Source organism: Crinia signifera, chromosome 1 (genome assembly GCF_055691185.1).
Source record: "Crinia signifera chromosome 1, ASM5569118v1, whole genome shotgun sequence".
NCBI classification, from domain to species: Eukaryota; Metazoa; Chordata; class Amphibia; order Anura; family Myobatrachidae; genus Crinia; species Crinia signifera.
The window spans coordinates 156,009,207-156,027,713 of NC_139217.1; the positions used below are offsets into that span (position 1 = coordinate 156,009,207).

An 18,507-nucleotide genomic window follows, 5' to 3' on the forward strand; every position below is an offset into this window, starting at 1 on the left:
CGCACTGCAGATTTGTGGGCTCAGGCTGCGGCTGTGTGCTGCTGGCCTGGCTCTCTGCCTGCCCGGCCACGGACTCTGGACTGGACAGACTGGTCTGGACAACAAGAGACAACACAACTGTGCCCACCCCACAGCGCGGCACCACAGGCAGGAGGCAGCTTACCGCCGGCCGGCGTCCAAGTCCGACAGGCAGCCGCAGCAGCATGCACGTCACGGTGTCACTGGCACTGCTGTCAGGCGGGCGTGTGTCACACATGGCAGCGCCGTAGCCGCTGCCCGCAGGAGGAGCCGGGGAGGAGTTGGGCACATCACACAGTGACACTAACAAGTCTGTGTCCACTGTCCTGCCTCCCTCCTCCTCCCAGCGAGCGCCGCGGCGGAGTGACTGTGTCACCCGGCTTCCTCACGTTGTTAGGTATGTCTCTCAGTCTCGAGTCGTCATGTGAGTGTCACTGAATGTGATGTGACACTCACACTGTGATGGCTTCCCGCAGTAATGTAATCAGCGCCAGGCGGGGGTGGGTGGCGGCGGCGGCTGCGCGGGCAACATGACGAGGTCTGGCGGGCCGGATTTGGCCCGCGGGCCTTGTGTTTGACACCCGTGCCCTAGAGGGTTGCGAAGCCATGATAACCATAAACTACTCCAAAGTTTATATATGGTTGAAGGTAAAAGATTGTAGTAAATATAACAGATTTTAAATGTTGTCGTATTTGCTAACTGAAATAAGGAGGTTAGGGGTTTTTATGAAGTTATTAATGAATATGGCCAGCAAATCAGAAGTTTTCTCTCTACATATTCTCCACAATTTGAAGAATTCTCTTGCCTCCTCATTCCAGTTTAAATGGCAACCCTTAAATATTAAGCACTTTATCATTTCTCCTCCCTTTCACTGCTTCATACATCTAGGCCAGTATCCCTCCTGGAGATTGTCATGTATGTTGGGAGGTTTGGATTCTATACAGTAACATTAATGGAAGCTGCTTAATAATCACAACAGAAAGAAACACTTGACATCAATCAAGGACCAGGCTGCTGCCGCCTCACACAGACCGCCCCGTCACGTGCCGCTGTTAATCGGCAAAATGTCAATAAAGAGTTATACAAAAAAAAAACGGTTCTGCTCAGTATGCCCCACCTATACATATTCCCACCGAATCAGAACGCGAAATGTCACATATGACTCCTCCCACCTCGCTGTTCCACCCGCCTACTCTCTTACTGGAACTGTACTGGGATAATTTTTTTGTTTATTCCGCGCCTGGCCCCGCCCTCATTGGGACGTCATTCGCCGTGCCCGCGTCCGGTGTTGTTGCAGGCCGCACGGACTGGCCCGGAGGGGGCGGAGCGTGTACCCTGATCGTATCGCACCGCGTATCTCACTACTAGGCAACGGAGCCCCGGCCAGGAAAGCCGGGACATGGCGGCCACTTCCTCCAGGCGCTCCCAGCAACAAGTGTCCGGAGCAGCCGGACAGCAGCAGCCGCCAGCCCCATCCTCCTCCCCTCCGCCTGCAACCCCGGCCTCCCCGCCGCTCCCGCTGGATTCCCCTCCCCGCAGCCCGGACATGCCACCAGCTTGCCAGCGCCACGGCCCGGACTCTCAGCCGGAGGGGGAAGCGGCTCCTCTCCCAGCGTTCATGCCCAGGCCCCTCTCCCCTCCGCCCGGGGAAGCCGCTGCTCTGCTGTCTCCCAACTCGTCCTCTCTGCCCCCAGCACCGGCGCCCAGTTCCAGCAGCAGCTCCTCGTCCTCCAGTAACAGCATCTCCTCCGGTGGCAGTCCGGTTGAGAGCCCAGATACCGGGACAGTAGGAGGCGGCGGCATAGGCCCCGGGGGACCATTAAGTGCTGTCAGCGGAGCTTTTCGGGAGTTGTTCGAGGCATGCAGGAACGGGGACGTGTCCCGGGTGAGGAGGCTTTTGGAACCAGGAAATGTCAACGCTAAGGACATGGCAGGCAGGAAATCTACCCCGCTACACTTCGCTGCAGGTCAGAGACGTCCCTGTGTGGTGTTGTCATGTGTCCTCCCAGTACTGTGTGGCCTGTGCTATATTCTGTCTATAGGCAGTATAGTGATGGGGATGCTGTTGGTGTGCTGGTCACCCTATGCACTTCCCTCTGGATGACATTTTAAACGACTCCGGATTTTGACAGGTCAGAACAACAAAATCTAAATGTCGTCCAATGTGTATGCACAATGACTAGTGAGGGACATGTTCCCTGCCTTGCCCATTGTGGTTGGCATCAGCAATTGTGTGTGTACTTTCTTTGCACAATGTCCCTGTGTACACACATCGTCCAATATGTACTCCTCTTCAAGCTGGGTACCTGCTGGGCGATATGCCGAGCGGCGAAACCTCGCACGGCCAAGAAGCCATGCCTCACGCAGAAGTTTAGAATGGTGGGGAATGGCCACAGCCTGGCACACGTCCTTTCCAGGGGTGGGATCCGGCTGCAACCAGGCGGCCGGGCCGTGGCCGTCCCGTGTGAATGGACACAATCGTGTCCATTATTAACTACTGTGTGAGCCACGGCTTCTTGGCCGTGCAGGGTTTCACCACCCGGCAGGAGCCAGAGCGTGTGAAAGAGCCCTTATGGTTTGGACCTTCGTATCACTCCGTGTGTATACACACTCCCCTGGTCCCTTGCAGTGGTGCTAGGTTTGATATACATCACACCTAGCAACATTGCTCATATTAATCCTTCTGACCTTCATTAACATCACTCAAGTGTGTACTGGTGATATGAGCTGACAGGTATGTTGGAACTGTTCCAGTGTGTATCTGGATTTTTTTGTTACTGTGTGTGTGTGTGCTCTCCAGAATATTTTTCCAGCCGGGTGGCATCAGGAAGTAGCCAGGTAGGGCTCTTCGCAATTAAAAAAAGTGGGGTGCTGCACTGTCAGAGGGGCATATTTAGCACAACCTATTGGCACTCGGCGTTTAAAAAAAAATGTTAAAAATATTTTAAACATTTTAAAAATAAGCACAGTGCATGTAAAAAATGTACACTGTAATGCCTACGATACGTCACATAGTGTTCATTCGGTACTTGTTTCCTAGCACGGCGCCCCCCGATGTCCATCTTACAGCATCTGTAATATTATTATATTACAGATGCTGTACCACATTATACCACACATTGTACCAATATTATACCACACACCGTTTCTTACAGCTGTGCCATTTCATACAAAATCTGAATCGGACCCTTTGTGTTGACATTACCCTCCACCATCCAATGTGCATCTTTGTTTCCATTAGTTCCAGCACTGACAGCAGACTCCCCTTCCGGGCTCTAGCCTGTAATTCCTCAACTCCCTCTCCAAGCTCCTGTTCCTGCATTTCCCCGCTCCGCTCCTTACCTCCATCTCCTCTCAAACCTCTCTGGCTGGCATAGGTGGCGGTATCTGCCACTCACTGTCCTGTGTCTGGGTTGGCTGGGCATCTGCACCGCGTAGCTCCCCGGGCGTCTCCCTCCTCCGGGCTGTCAGTAAGGAGGCTACTGGCAGTTCCTCCGCACTGACTGCATAGTATTGCATAGGGGAGGGTAACACTGGGGGCCCCTGGAAGAACTGACAGCCGCTGTAAGCATAGAGCTCAGCAGCTGGCAGGGCGTATTTAGGAGTCTTTAATATGGGCAGGGTGCGATGCCCTGCGAAAAAAGATCTTCGCAAGAACATTAGACTGTACAAAATTAATGTTTTACACTGGGAAATGCATGAGACGATCCATAGGAGTTGTTACCATTGGTTTTGGCCCGTGTCTCTGAATGCCTCTCTGCCATCTCATCTTGGATGTCTTCTCACCACCTCAAACTTAACATTTCCAAAAATGAATTAATTATATTCTCACCAAAAAGGAACAGTTACAATCCTGATATCAACGCAATAATCTACCCTACCCCTCAAGCTAGTTTCCTAGGGGTCACCCTTGACTGACTGTCCTTCAATCCCCACATTCAGTCTGTCTCAAAATCATGTTACATGCATCTAAAAACACATATCCAAGATACAACCCTGTCTTGCACACGACACCGCTAAAAGGCTAATCCATGCACTCACTATATCCCACATTGATTATTGCAATAGTTTCCTCATTGGTCTCCCCGAGAACAGACTCTCGCCACTGCAATCTATTTTGCACGCTGCAGCAAGGATGATCTTCCCAGACAGATGTTCATCATCTGCTGATCCGCTCCGCCAGACCCTCCATTGGTTGCCCAAATTCTACTGTGTTCAATACAAAACACTTCTACTCAAATACAGTATAAAGCTATTAACCAAACCACACCATCCTATATCTCCTCACTTATCTCAAAATATCTCCCAACTCGCTCTCTCCTCTCTGCACAAGATCTGCATCTCTCTTTTGCACAGATTTCTAGCTCCCATTTACAGAAGTTTCATAGGGCTGCACCCACCCTAGTGTTGTCATCGTTTGTAAAGCGCAACAGAATCTGCTGCGCTACATAAACTAAATAAATAGGAGCTTATAAGTTCCAGATTGACAACCATGCTATAGAGTTTTTTCACCATAGTGTAGACTACAATTTTTACCACAAAACTATTTGCACAACCATATTTATTGTATGAACAATGAGAACTACTGACACCCTCCACCCCAATAACTAGTTAAGCTATTTGAAGTTTCCAGTTTCCTTAATTAGTCCATAGCTACTCACCTTCTGAAGCACTGTCACAAGCAATGTCTTCTGCCTGCCCTGCATGTAGGGCCAATGGAGGATGTCTTGATGGTGTGCATCATCAGCAACATAGTTGGTATACACTAGACCAGTGGTCTCCAACCTTTTTCGGGGTGGGAGCTACTCGCGACAAAATAAACCGCCCGAAGAGCTACTAAATTTAAAAAAAATTTAAAACCTGCATAATATCCCAAAAAATGCCCTTTACACATTATGCCACACACCGTAATGCCCCTGACACCTTATGCCACACACTGCAATGTCCAATATGTCACAAACATACCTCCCAACACGAGGCAGAGGAGACATCTGCGCGTGCCGAAGGCACGCGCCCAAAATTAGAGGGTTCACCTACTACCGTGGAACTCCTGCGAGGCTACATCCCCCATTTTTTGAGGGCATGGTCAGCTCTCTAAGAGCTGTAGCCACATGTGGTGCGGCCATGGAAAATGGAGATGTGATACACATATGTCCCCAATAGTACAGTGCCAGATACACATGACCCCAATAGTGCAGTCTTTGATGCCCATTATACCTATGCCGCATACTGTGATGCCCATTATACATATGCCCCGCACTGTGATGCTCCATTATACATATGCCACACACATGATGCCCATTATACATATGCCCATTATACAGTACATATGCCCCACAACGTGACGCTCCATTATGCAAACATCCCACAGCGTGACGCTGAATTTAACATATGCCACACACATGATGTCCATTATACATATGCCCCACATCGTGATGCCCATTATACATATGCCGCACACCGTGATGCCCATTATACATATGCCCCACATCGTGATGCTCCATTATACATATGCCCCACTGTGATGCTCCATTATACATATGCCCCACTGTGATGCTCCATTATACATATGCCCCACTGTGATGCTCCATTATACATATGCCCCACTGTGATGCTCCATTATACATATTCCCCACTGTGATGCTCCATTATACATATTTCCCACTGTGATGCTCCAGTATACATATGCCCCACTGTGATGCTCCATAATACATATGCCCCACTGTGATGCTCCATTATACATATTTCCCACTGTGATGCTCCGTTATACATATGCCCCACTGTGATGCTCCATAATACATATGCCCCACTGTGATGCTCCATTATACATGTGCCCCACTGTGATGCTCCATAATACATATGCCCCACTGTGATGCTCCATTATACATATGCCCCACTGTGATGCTCCAGTATACATATGCCCCACTGTGATGCTCCATTATACATGTGCCCCACTGTGATGCTCCAGTATACATATGCCCCACTGTGATGCTCCAGTATACATATGCCCCACTGTGATGCTCCAGTATACATATGCCCCACTGTGATGCTCCATTATACATGTGCCCCACTGTGATGCTCCATTATACATGTGCCCCACTGTGATGCTCCATTATACATGTGCCCCACTGTGATGCTCCATTATACATATGCCCCACTGTGATGCTCCATTATACATGTGCCCCACTGTGATGCTCCATTATACATGTGCCCCACTGTGATGCTCCATTATACATGTGCCCCACTGTGATGCTCCATTATACATGTGCCCCACTGTGATGCTCCATTATACATGTGCCCCACTGTGATGCTCCAGTATACATGTGCCCCACTGTGATGCTCCATTATACATGTGCCCCACTGTGATGCTCCATTATACATGTGCCCCACTGTGATGCTCCATTATACATGTGCCCCACTGTGATGCTCCAGTATACATGTGCCCCACTGTGATGCTCCAGTATACATATGCCCCACTGTGATGCTCCATTATACATATGCCCCACTGTGATGCTCCAGTATACATGTGCCCCACTGTGATGCTCCAGTATACATATGCCCCACTGTGATGCTCCATTATACATGTGCCCCACTGTGATGCTCCAGTATACATGTGCCCCACTGTGATGCTCCAGTATACATATGCCCCACTGTGATGCTCCATTATACATATGCCCCACACACTGTGCGCACACAGTTTTCATTTTTTTTTTACCTCATGTAAGTCTGAGCAGAGGCTGTGGCGCAGGACCGGAGCAGACATCAATCACGCTGAGCAGAGGCTGTGGCCGTGGCGTCGATGAGAACGTGCGCTGGGGACGTCAGGAGGACGCGGCATGAAGTCACATTCAGAGACCTCTTGCCGCCAAGTGAGGATGAAGAAAGTGCGCTGGGGACGTCAGGAGGACGCAGCATTAAAACACTTTCTGACCTCCTGCCGTCAAGCAAGGTACCGCTACGCGGCAGGAGGTCACTTAAACAGCCCCGAGCTACTGGAAAGGTCCCGGCGAGCTACCCGTCGCTCGCGAGCGACGGGTTGGCGAACCCTGCACTAGACAATATGGTCTCCCGAGCCACTGGATTGAATGACATTTAGTCTAGTGCAGGCATGGGCAATGTGTGGCTGTTGTGAAACTACAAGCCCCATCATGCATTACCACAGTTTTAGCATTCCCTGATAGCAAATCTGTGGCTAGGCATGCTGTGACTTGTAGTTTTACAAACTTAGAAAGTGTGGTAGGATCCGCACCGACAGCAAAAATTTGATAAAGATAATTGTAAGGAACCAATATGAAGGCTACAGGCTACTTAGTGAATATTTATAGTAGTCGTTGATTGGTGGTGCGCCCAAGATTCAGTAATTCTGAAAAAAAGTGGTTTGTTCGCAAAGACGCAAACTGGAGACAGAAAAGGCTTTTGGGCACACTCTTATTGTGTTAAATGGTAGTAATTAAAACGTAACTTTTAATAAGATCTTCAAAAATAAAGTAACAGGGGGGAGAGAGGGGGAGCTGTCCCCGGGTGCTGCGGGAGGAGGGAGGTGTCTGCGGCTGCTAGGGGGGGGGGGGGGGGGGAGAGAGAGAGAGAGTACCTGTCCACCTGCTGTGGGGAGACTAAGTGGATGCTGTCTGCCGCCCCTACACCTCCCCCCTGCAGCCACGTGAGGTCCCTGCGGTAAATGGGCAGTAAGCAGCCTGGGTCCCGAACTAGTTCCCATCCGCCCCAGGGACCCCTGCCGCTGAGTGCCCATTCGCCGCAGGGACCTGCTGCAGGGGGAGGTACAGCAGCAGCGGTGTCGGCGGACAGCATCCCCTCATTCTCCCCACTCAGCAGGTTGACAGGTACTTCCCATACTAATGCGGGTGTGGAGCGTGGGCAGCTGACGCCAGCAGAGACTTAAGCTGCCCATACATGCTGCGATCCCAGCGTGCTTTCCGGCCTTAAATAGCATCCATCAAATTGCATTGTGCATGCCTTGTGCATGCAATGCGATGTGATGAAAAGCAAGAACAAAAAGTATATGCAGCACATATTTTTGTACTGTGCGATGAGGTGCCGCGGGAGCGTGCACCTCAAAGCACACATCGCACCGCCAGGAATCGCAGCGTGTATGGGCGGCATAAGAATGATTTCATCCCCGAACGCAAGGCTGCAAATGGATGTTTATGCTAAACATCCATTCACATGTGTGTGTGGAAATCGCAACAGGGAAGAAAGCATTCACCTCCACAGAATAAAGCAGATGGGTGCTGCCAAAATGTCGGCGGGGGGCGCAAAGGTTGTAGTTATGCCACTGTGCAATAATTACACCAAAATACAAAATAATATGGAATCACTTTTGGGAAAGTCCAGGGTGAGTGTTTTATCACTAAAATAACAGTTTGTAGGCAGATAAGAACCACTTGGTCTATCAGGTCTTTAGTTAAACACAAAAACGGACAAAACAAAGTTGGAAATTCATTTTTACCGAGAGATGATCATGGAAGTAAGAATTTGTGCAATGTTCAATTGTATTTGGAATTTATTGCATAGGCATTACATTTATTATCATGCATATTGTGCTGGGTGTGAAAATAAATATCACCGCAAATATTTGTAATCAAATAACTTCAATATTTCAGGCAGCAATATTATTAACAATACTTGCTAAAGTTTCCAAAATACAGTTATTAATGTTATTTCTCTTTCAATGGTCCTGGTGACACAGCTCAACACTGGGATGTAGGAGGGTCCGAAGGAGCCAGGCACCTATCCTAAAGCTTTAGAGGGTAGGCTCCTCCCCTACTGCATCCCGGACTCTTCAGTTCGTGTTAGGTGCCCACTGGAGTGGGTGCTATTCTAAAGGGCTGCGGGAGCAGCCGAAGAAATAGAGTAGTTAGGGAATTTTTATTGTTTTATTAACTTTCACCCTAGCTAGGTAGGCACAGTGTGAGGATTCTCATAGTGAATCCTCACACTGCTAGCGCAGCAGGAGCTGACAGAAGCGCATCCTGTCAGTTCACTGTGCACAGGGGAGACGCTGTCTGGCCTCCCTGTGCAGCGCTTTCAGCCTCTATTAAGAGGCTGCCTGGGCTCCGGAGTATCCTGAAACCGGCTCCACTGAAACCGGCTCCACGTTTAGGTGGGGATCATGGGGGACAGGCGCTCCGTGATGGCGGCGGCCATTTTATGCGGAGCTTACACGCTGAGCTCCTATATGAGAGGACAGCAGCGTTGTGACAGGCATGTTCCAAGTGGTCCCCAGTCGAGGGGGAGACACTGGAACTAGGAAATCCTACCTAAGGAGCGGCTGGCTGGGGGTGGTTGGCGCCAAAAGTCACGGACCCCGCAGCAGCAGGGACTTTTGGTCTCTTCCTTCACTCTGACTTTGGCGCCTTTCAGAACGCTTGCAGCGGAGCTGAGCTGGCTTACTGATCCTGGCAGAGTGACTTGGATTTCCTGGGCATCGCTTCCCCGCAGTTGAAACCAACAGACAGATAAGTGATTGGGTGCATTGACTCTGTATAAACGCTTGTACATTGTTGGCACTGTGTATATCGATATTTGTCACTTGCATCATGTCTGAGCATCAGGCTGTGGTTTTGGGGGAGGGAGCCCTTAGTGCACTGAGCGCGTGCAATGTTTGCACACAAAAGTTTGTCCCTGAGCAGATGGCCAAGGGGGGCTTATGTATTACTTGCGCTGATGTGAGACCCATGGGCAGTGAACCCCATAGGGCAGAGCAGAGTGAACCTGCGTGGGCCAGTGCCCTAGGCAGGTCAGTAAATGCTTTGGTGCAGCTGGACAGGCAGAGTGATGTGTTGGTAGAATCACAGAGACCTATGCCATCATCTCAGCAGTCTTCTGGCTCCTTGCCTCTTACCCAGGCAGATCCTGCGCTTATTCAGGTGATGCAGGATACTGCTAAGGGGATCAACAGGTTAAGTGAAATACTGGACAAAATGGATGATGTTGCAGGGACCCCTAAAAGGTCTTATGCTATGCCTACTGTGGTAGATGAGGAGGAAGGGGCGTATACTGACATCCCCTGGGATCAGGGTGATGATTTTGAAGAGACCTCTGCGGCTGGTATAGAGGATCTTATTGTAGCTGTGAAACAGGCTTTAAAACTGTCTGTGGAGGATAAGACTCCTGTTAAGGGTGTTTTTAAGCGACAGCGGAAGGAGGCTGTTACTTTTCCTTCAGATGAGGGGTTGCAGGAATTATTGGAAGGGGCTTGGAAAACCCCGGATAAGAGGCTTCAGATGCCTAAGAGATTCCTTAGTCTGTACCCCATGCCAGAGTCTCATGCTGAGCTCTGGGAAAAGGTGCCTGTGGTGGATGCTTCAGTGGCACGTTTATCCAAAGCTACGGTATTGCCTGTACAGGGCGGTGCAGCTTTTAAAGATTCTGTGGATAAAAAGCTGGAGGGAAACCTCAAGGCTATTTTTGAAGGGGTGGGGTTTACCCTACGTCCCCTTATTGCTTCAGCCTGGGTCTCTAAGGCCATGATAGAGTGGGCTGGTGAATTATGCACCATGCTGCAGGCTGACCCTGGTGCTTTGCTTATAGCAGAAAAGATTAAGGCCACTGCAGAATATGCGGTGGAAGCAGAGGAGGAAGCTCTTAAGATGGCTACCAGAGTGTCCGCAGTCTCTATTAATGCCAGGAGAGTGCTCTGGCTTAAGGCCTGGGAAGCGGACAATGAGTCCAAGAAGGCCCTAGAAATGTTAGCTTTCAAGGGAAAGTTACTTTTTGGTTCTGAGCTAGAGGAGATTATAAAACAAGCCACGGGTGGCAAGAGTACATTTCTGCCGGCTTCCTCAGCAAAGCAGACATCCAGATTCGCTGCTTTTAGGCCGTCCTTTCGGCCCTCCCCTAGAGGTGGTGCGTCCTTTCGAGGACAGTCTTTCAGGGGAAAGTTTCAGTCCTCTAGGGGCAAAACTCAAAGGTCCAAGTTTGGCTCCTTCCATAAGAAGCCTGCCTCCAAAGGAGAAGACAAACCCTCCGCATGACTGTCAGGGGATGGGCCCGACAGTGATTAAGGTGGGGGGGCGTCTCACACACTTCAGGGACGCATGGGCTTCTCTAGACCAGGATGCCTGGGTTTTAGATGTTATAACCCAGGGTTACAAAATCCCTTTCAGAGGGTTGCCTCCGAAGAGGTTCATCCCCACATCCTTGCCGAAACAGGCGCTCCTTCGCACAGCTCTTATGAGAGCGGCTCATTCCCTTGTGGAAAAAGGGGTGGTTATTCCGGTTCCCAGGGCAGAGTGGAAGAAAGGCTTTTACTCCACGCTGTTCCTGGTGCCCAAACCAGACGGGTCTTTCAGACCAATACTAAACTTAAAAGCCTTAAATGTCCATCTATGGGTAGACCATTTCAAAATGGAGTCTTTAAGGTCAGTACTCCTGAGTCTGGACCAGGGAGAATTTTTGGCGTCCATGGATGTCCAGGACGCATATCTGCACGACCCCATTCACCCGGAACATCAGACCCTGTTGAGGTTTGCTATAGGAGACCTGCATTTACAATTCCGTGCGTTACCCTTTGGGCTGGCAACCGCACCAAGGGTATTCACCAAAATAATGTCAGTGATGGCGGCGGTGTTGAGGCTCAGGGGAATCACAGTAATACCCTATTTGGACGATCTCCTGTTCAAAGCAGAGTCAGCAGCCATGCTTCAGGGTCACTTGGCAGAGGCCATCAGTTTTTTACAAGTTCACGGCTGGATTTTAAATTTGCAAAAATCTCAGTTGGTACCATCACAGAGGCTCCAATTCTTGGGGGTCATTCTGGATACCCATCTCCACCGGGTATTTCTCCCGGAGGTAAAGGCCAGGGACCTGGTCACCTTAGTCCAGGAGATCCTCAGGGCTCCGAGCATCTCAGTGTGGAGGTGTCTCAAGCTCCTAGGAAAAATTGTGGCGTCATTCGAGACGCTTCATTATGCCAGGTTCCATTCTCGGGTGTTCCAATGGAACATTTTGTCAGCTTGGTCAGGGAACACTCTGACAATGAAGTCGGAGATGATAGTGCTGTCTTCGGACACTCTAGACTCCTTGAAATGGTGGACAGAAGTGGATTCCCTTCAGTGGGGCCGGTCATTACAAACCTGGGACTGGTTGGTAGTAACTACCGACGCCAGCCTAAGGGGCTGGGGGGCAGTAGTCCGGGATCTCAGGCTGCAGGGGCTGTGGACGCCAGAGGAGTCTGTATTGCCAATAAACATCTTGGAGTTGAGAGCTGTCTGGAAAGTGATTTCCTTGGCGGGAGACAGGTTACGGAACCTCCCTTTGAGGATTCAGACAGACAATGCCACAGCTGTGGCGTATCTGAATCACCAGGGAGGTACGCGCAGCAAATTGGCCATGTGGGAGGTGTCCAGAATCTTCCTATGGGCGGAACAGAATGTTCCAGCTGTATCGGCTATATTCATTCCAGGAGTAGAGAATATAGAAGCAGACTTCCTGAGCAGGGAGGAGCTCAAGGAAGGGGAATGGAGCCTACATCCTCAGGTGTTTCAACAGATCACTTGGAAGTGGGGAACTCCGCATGTGGACCTGATGGCATCCAGGTTCAATCATCAAGTGCCCAGGTTCTATTCCAGAACGAGGGATCCACTAGCGGAGGCAGTGGATGCCATGACTACTCAATGGCAGGGAGATCTTCTTTATGCATTCCCTCCAGTACCAATGTTAGCGAGACTTTTGAAAAGAATACAGGAACAGAAGGTTCCGGTGATCCTTGTGGCCCCAGATTGGCCAAGGAGGTCCTGGTACTCGAGACTTCAGAGGTTGTCTGTGGACTAATGGCGTCTGCCTCCGAGATCAGATCTGCTAAGACAAGGACCATTCAATCACCTGGATTTCGATCGATTGATTTTGACGGCCTGGCTATTGAAGCCGCCATTTTGAAAAGAAAAGGATTTTCTGAGGCAGTAGTACAGACTATGATAAAAGCCAGGAAAGCTGTATCCTCGGCAAATTATTATAGAGTCTGGAAGACGTACATCAGATGGTGTGAGAGACGAAAGGCTCACACATCTCACTTCAAGCTATCAAGAATGTTGGAATTCTTACAGGATGGGTTTTCATCGGGCCTAAGCCTTCAATCATTGAAGGTGCAGATTTCGGCCTTGTCCATCTATTTCCAGAAAAGGATAGCTATTTTGCCGGAGATTCAAACCTTTTTACAAGGGGTATCCAGATTGAAACCCCCTTACAAGCAACCAGTAGCGCCTTGGGATCTGTCACTGGTTTTGTATTGCCTTCAGAAGGCACCATTTGAACCTTTAAGGTCGGCTGACTTAAGTTTCTCACGTGGAAGCTAGTGTTTTTGTTAGCAGTAGCATCTGCTAAAAGAGTGTCAGAGTTGGGAGCCTTGTCATGCAAATCTCCCTTCATAATTTTTCATGATGACAGGGCTGTTCTGAGAACAGTGCCTCAGTTTTTACCGAAGGTAGTCTCTGCCTTCCATTTAAATCAGGAGATAGTTCTACCTGTGTTTCAACCCCCAGAGGGTTCTAAGAAAGGGGACAAGTTGAAGACTTTGGATGTTGTGCGTGCTTTACGCATATATGTGGACAGAGTGAAGAGTGTCAGAAAGACTGACACATTATTGGTACTGTATGACGTACACAAAATTGGTTGGCCTGCATCTAAGCAGACTATTGCTAGGTGGTTGCGATCTGTGATAGCCTTTGCATACACCAAAGTGGGTAGGTCTGTACCGGCCAGAATTAATGCGCATACCACCAGGTCAGTTGCCACCTCTTGGGCGGTTCGACATGGGGCCACAGCTGAGCAGGTTTGCAGAGCTGCCACTTGGTCATCTGTTCACACATTTGCCAAATTCTATAGATTCCATGAGTTCGCGTCGGAGGACGCATCATTCGGGCGAGCAGTGCTGAGAGCTGCAGACCTGAGCGTACCCACCCAAAGGACCGGCTCTGGAACGTCCCAGTGTTGAGCTGTGTCACCAGGACCATTGAAAGAGAAAAAGGGATTTTTGTAAGAACTTACCGTTCGAATCCCTTTCTCTGATATGGTCCTGGTGACACAGCGATCCCTCCCTTACGCTCAGTAAGTATGCCAGAAGTTTCATGATGTTCATGTTAAAATGGTTAAAAGTTAACAGTTGCTGTTATAAAATGTGCATATAATATGTGCAGGCGTTTGTACTGAGTTAATGTATTCCAGTGGCTTTGAAAGATTGAACTGAAGAGTCCGGGATGCAGTAGGGGAGGAGCCTACCCTCTAAAGCTTTAGGATAGGTGCCTGGCTCCTTCGGACCCTCCTACATCCCAGTGTTGAGCTGTGTCACCAGGACCATATCAGAGAAAGGGATTCGAACGGTAAGTTCTTACAAAAATCCCTTTATAGAAATATATCTTGCAATAAACATTTAAACACATATACGCCCATGACACCCCCCCTCCTCCCCTCCCCTCAGCAGATCACCGGGCAAAATTCAAATACCGACGTGGCTCTTTAGCTGTTGTGAAACTACAAGTCCCATCATGCATTGCCACAGTTTTAGCATTCCCTTATAGCAAATCTGTAGCTAGGCATACTGGGACTTGTAGTTTTACAACAGCCCAGTCTAGTGTGTACCCAGCCTAACACTCTGCACCTTGTATATCCTGTCCTTTGATACAAAAAATTACATATGAAGCCCCTAACCAGAGGGGTTCCCCTCTTGCTTCTGGTGGCCCCCTCTGTTTGGGGGCCGCCCCTTGCTCCTAGCAACAGCTTTCTGGTTGGGGACCACCCCTTCTGTCGGACTGTTCTTTTTTGGTAAAGATTGGTGTGAATAGTGCACTATTTTTCTTGGATGAGATGGCTGATGTCTAGGTATTTGAACCCAGTGCTGTGCTTTAAAAAAATAAACAAATAAATAAAAAATAGACTGTCAGAATTGGGAGAATAAATGCTGCTTTATATCTGTCAATGTTTGCAATGCTAATAGAAATGTTAAGCCAGTCCATTTACTATCACTGGACCTCTTTCTCAACAGGAGGGGTCAATGCAGTGTTACTCTGTGGGGACCTCCATGGAGGACTGAGGTGATCTTTTATTGATCCCTTTCCCCTCCTGGTAATCGGAGTTGACTTTGCTGCAGTAAAGGATAGTGGGCTTATAGTTCAATATATCAGGTAAAGCTGGCTATACATCTACATATTTATTGTTAGATCTGGCTGGTTTGACCAAAAACTTGGTAATGGATAAGAGCAAATGACAGTTGACCATTTGCTTTGAAATACTGGAAAACTGAAAAAGGGTCATACAGATATTACCAGGTTTTTGTTTTTTGACATTATACCTGTAGTTAAAGTCATTGTCTCTCTCAAGCCTGGGGTTTGCTCTGTACAGTAGGTGTGTTTGTGCGGTGTCTTGCTAAACACTTGCCAACTGGCTTTTCCCAAAGTATAGCCTCTTTGAATCTGGGGTCTCTTAGGCTGCATAGTGTTGTATTGTTTTTTGCTGACAGATGCTGGTAGCCAGCTTGCTTGACTTGATGCAGCTCCCTGTGAAGTCTTTCACTGACACCACTGTTGATTTGTCTGTATAATTCTCATTGCTTTTTTTTTCTATTATGACCTCAGACTCCTTTTTCCTTTCGGCCTATAAGCTGATTGCCTTGTTTACTCTCACTGATTTGCATATGATGACATCCTCTCATTGCTGATTGGCTGTATTATTTTCATTGTTAGTTGCATATTACAATTTCCCTGACACCACTGCATATTGGCAGTATCATATTAATTTAGCAATTTATGACATACGGGGCCTCCCGCCACAGCGCAGTCACTCTGTGTGTCCAGTATCCAGGCAGCACCCAGCTGCCGCAGTTGGGACACCTCTCTTCCTCTCCTGTCTGCCAAGGGATACATGCCGACGCTGTCCCTCTTCCAGCCTGTCGGCGCTGCAAAAAATCTATGTTGTGGCAGGCAGCCTCCCACAGCAATTAATTGCCGGGTGCGGCACCTTGCAAAACAAGCTTAGAGGGAACACTAGCTGCAGCGCTGTGCTCCCTGTCAGACACTAGGGTACTTGTTTCCTAGCACGGCGTCTGCGATTTTGATTGTATCTATCGGGTCCTAAAAATCGCATTGCATGCAACCAAATCGCATGCGATGCGATCGATGAGATTTTTACGTCGGAACCAATGTAAAATGGTCCCTGAGACCCGATTTTACATTGGGCCCAATGTTAAATGCCCCCCAGACCCCAATTTTCATTGTATACCATGCCCCCCCTTTGTTAACGCCACCCCATGATGAACGCCAACCCGAAGTGTGGCGAGCGGCGGCGGTACGCGTCCTACGACCTTTTCATACCCCCACTATCCACGTCGGCGTGGAGTTGATTGTATATAGTGTGGCGAGCGCACGTGCATTACTTCACAGGTATTACGCGTGCGCTCCCAACGCTTCGGGCTCGGTGGCTCGCTGCACTTGCCACACTATATAAAATCAACTCCACGCCGACATGGATAGTGGGGGTATGAAAAGGTCGGAGGACTCGTACCGCCGCCCCTCGCGGGCTCGCTGCGCTCGCCACACTTCGGGTTGGCGTTCATCATGGAGTGGCCCATTTAACATTGTTCCCTATGTAAAATCGCATCGGTCGCATCGCATGCCTTAACTTAAGCCACGCGATTTTTTTAATTGTCGGGGGAAAAGGCTAAAAATAGCCCTGAAATCGCGTCGGACGTGTCCTAGCACGGCGCACATCGCAGGTGATCGCATACCTTAACTTAAGGTATGCGATCACCTGTGATGTGCGCCGTGCTAGGAAACAAGTACCGACACTAGCATTCAGATAAGACCTCCTAGCATCGGTGTCCTCCAAGAGTTCTTGGCAATGAGCATTCACCCCTTGGCACTGAGCACTGACCCTTTGGTTGTACTGTATGCAGCAGCTGGATTGTTCAACTGATTTTGTGCACATTGTGAGTACATTGTGTCTATAAACCACCAATTCTGCTTCCAGAGTTTAAGGGAAATCTGGACACAATCATGATTGTGAGCAAAGAAATAATTTCACTTATGGTGCTGCAAATACTCCAGCAGCAATAGACTATATATGTGGTCACCGGACCACAGACAAACACAATAACACAAAAAGGTATAGTCTCACTTGCGCTCAGGTTATTGTTCCAACACATATAGTGGATCCATACGATTTCCTCCTTCCCCTCCAATCCAAATGTAATAGTATGTGGAAACAAGCAAAATAACACAATAATGTAATATTGCAACACTATAAAAGTTCTCTTTTCCCTTGGTGTTTAGAGTTCTATGGAAAAGGTGCTCCCAAAGTTTCCCAGAGGTCCAGGGGATGTTGAGGGTCACCTCACTCGTGCATATGTAAATCACGCTTACATGTATGCTTACATGAACAAGCCGTGGAACCTCGTATAAAGGTTTCTTTCAAAGGAAGGGCTCACCATCCAGTTCCAAACTCAATTTTATTATTTTAAAAGACAGTATGAACGCCGGAAACATCCCAAAAAAAGTTTTTGCTGGAGTTTGTGACACACATGGAGGGAGTTGCACATGTCAGTCCCCCACGCTACAAGACACCAGTAATTCGATTTGACACAATTCTTGAAAAAGGCATTGCATGGATGCCGAAACGCGTTTAATAACCAAGTGTCTATTTTTAACATATTTTGACAGTAGTTGTGGACCGGACTCTCCACAGTAGTGTGTGGCCATTGCTTATACCCGGGTTACATCTAGTTTGGTGCACATGCTGATGTGAGCAGGTCTTTCTGATTTATAACCAGCTTGAGTCTAAAGGGCAGCAGCTGGCATTCATTGTCTTGTCTGCTTATTGCTGCATGATAAGGCCAGGTTGCACTCAGCCAACTGCACATGTGAGTAGTTACTTTTAGGACATACCTGACCTGGCACAAGAGATTTCTATCTCTTTGAACTATTTTAAAAGCACCTGGTATGAAGTCAATCCGCAACAGACAAGTTCAACAAACCGCCATCTCTGGGCTTCAGGCAATTGACACTGATTGGTTTCTTTTATGTTGTTATAGATTCCTTGGTGTGTCAATGCTAGTCAAGTACAGTGAGAATGGAAAAATAATCTGTACCAATGCCATATTATTGATTTATGTACGACTTGAATACAGTTATGTAATTAGAGGGTCTTGTTACCTTATTTATGGATCCATCTTTGCATATTAGCTCAATATACAGACCATACATTACTAACTTTTAAAGCAGTTTGTACAGGTTTGCAAAGAGTTTGTGGACCGCATTGTGCAGAGAAATATGAGGCCAGAGTAATTGCATAAACTTATAATAATGTACAACAGCGCTGTTGCTATACTGACGTATGAAATATATTTGGATACAGCTCGGTATAACAAAATAGTTTTATTAAAGAATAAATATGGATAACAATAAAAAATGTATGCATCAATTGGCTAATAAAAAACACACTAGAAAAGCCTTAATTAACTTTGTGAGCTTTAGTTGGTATAT

General features: G+C 48.3%; 1 protein-coding gene across 2 annotated transcripts in view; it reads left to right on the forward strand.

Annotated features, from left to right (window-relative positions):
* The first annotated feature begins 1,240 nt into the window (after positions 1 to 1,240).
* The window catches only part of TNKS (tankyrase), a 210,897-nt gene continuing 193,630 nt past the window's right edge, over positions 1,241 to 18,507 (forward strand). For both annotated transcript variants that reach the window (XM_083174989.1, XM_083174993.1), the window contains exon 1: positions 1,241 to 1,986. In XM_083174989.1, coding sequence (XP_083031115.1) covers positions 1,419 to 1,986 — 568 coding nt within the window. In that variant the 5' untranslated portion in view covers positions 1,241 to 1,418. The remainder of the gene's footprint in view (positions 1,987 to 18,507) is intronic.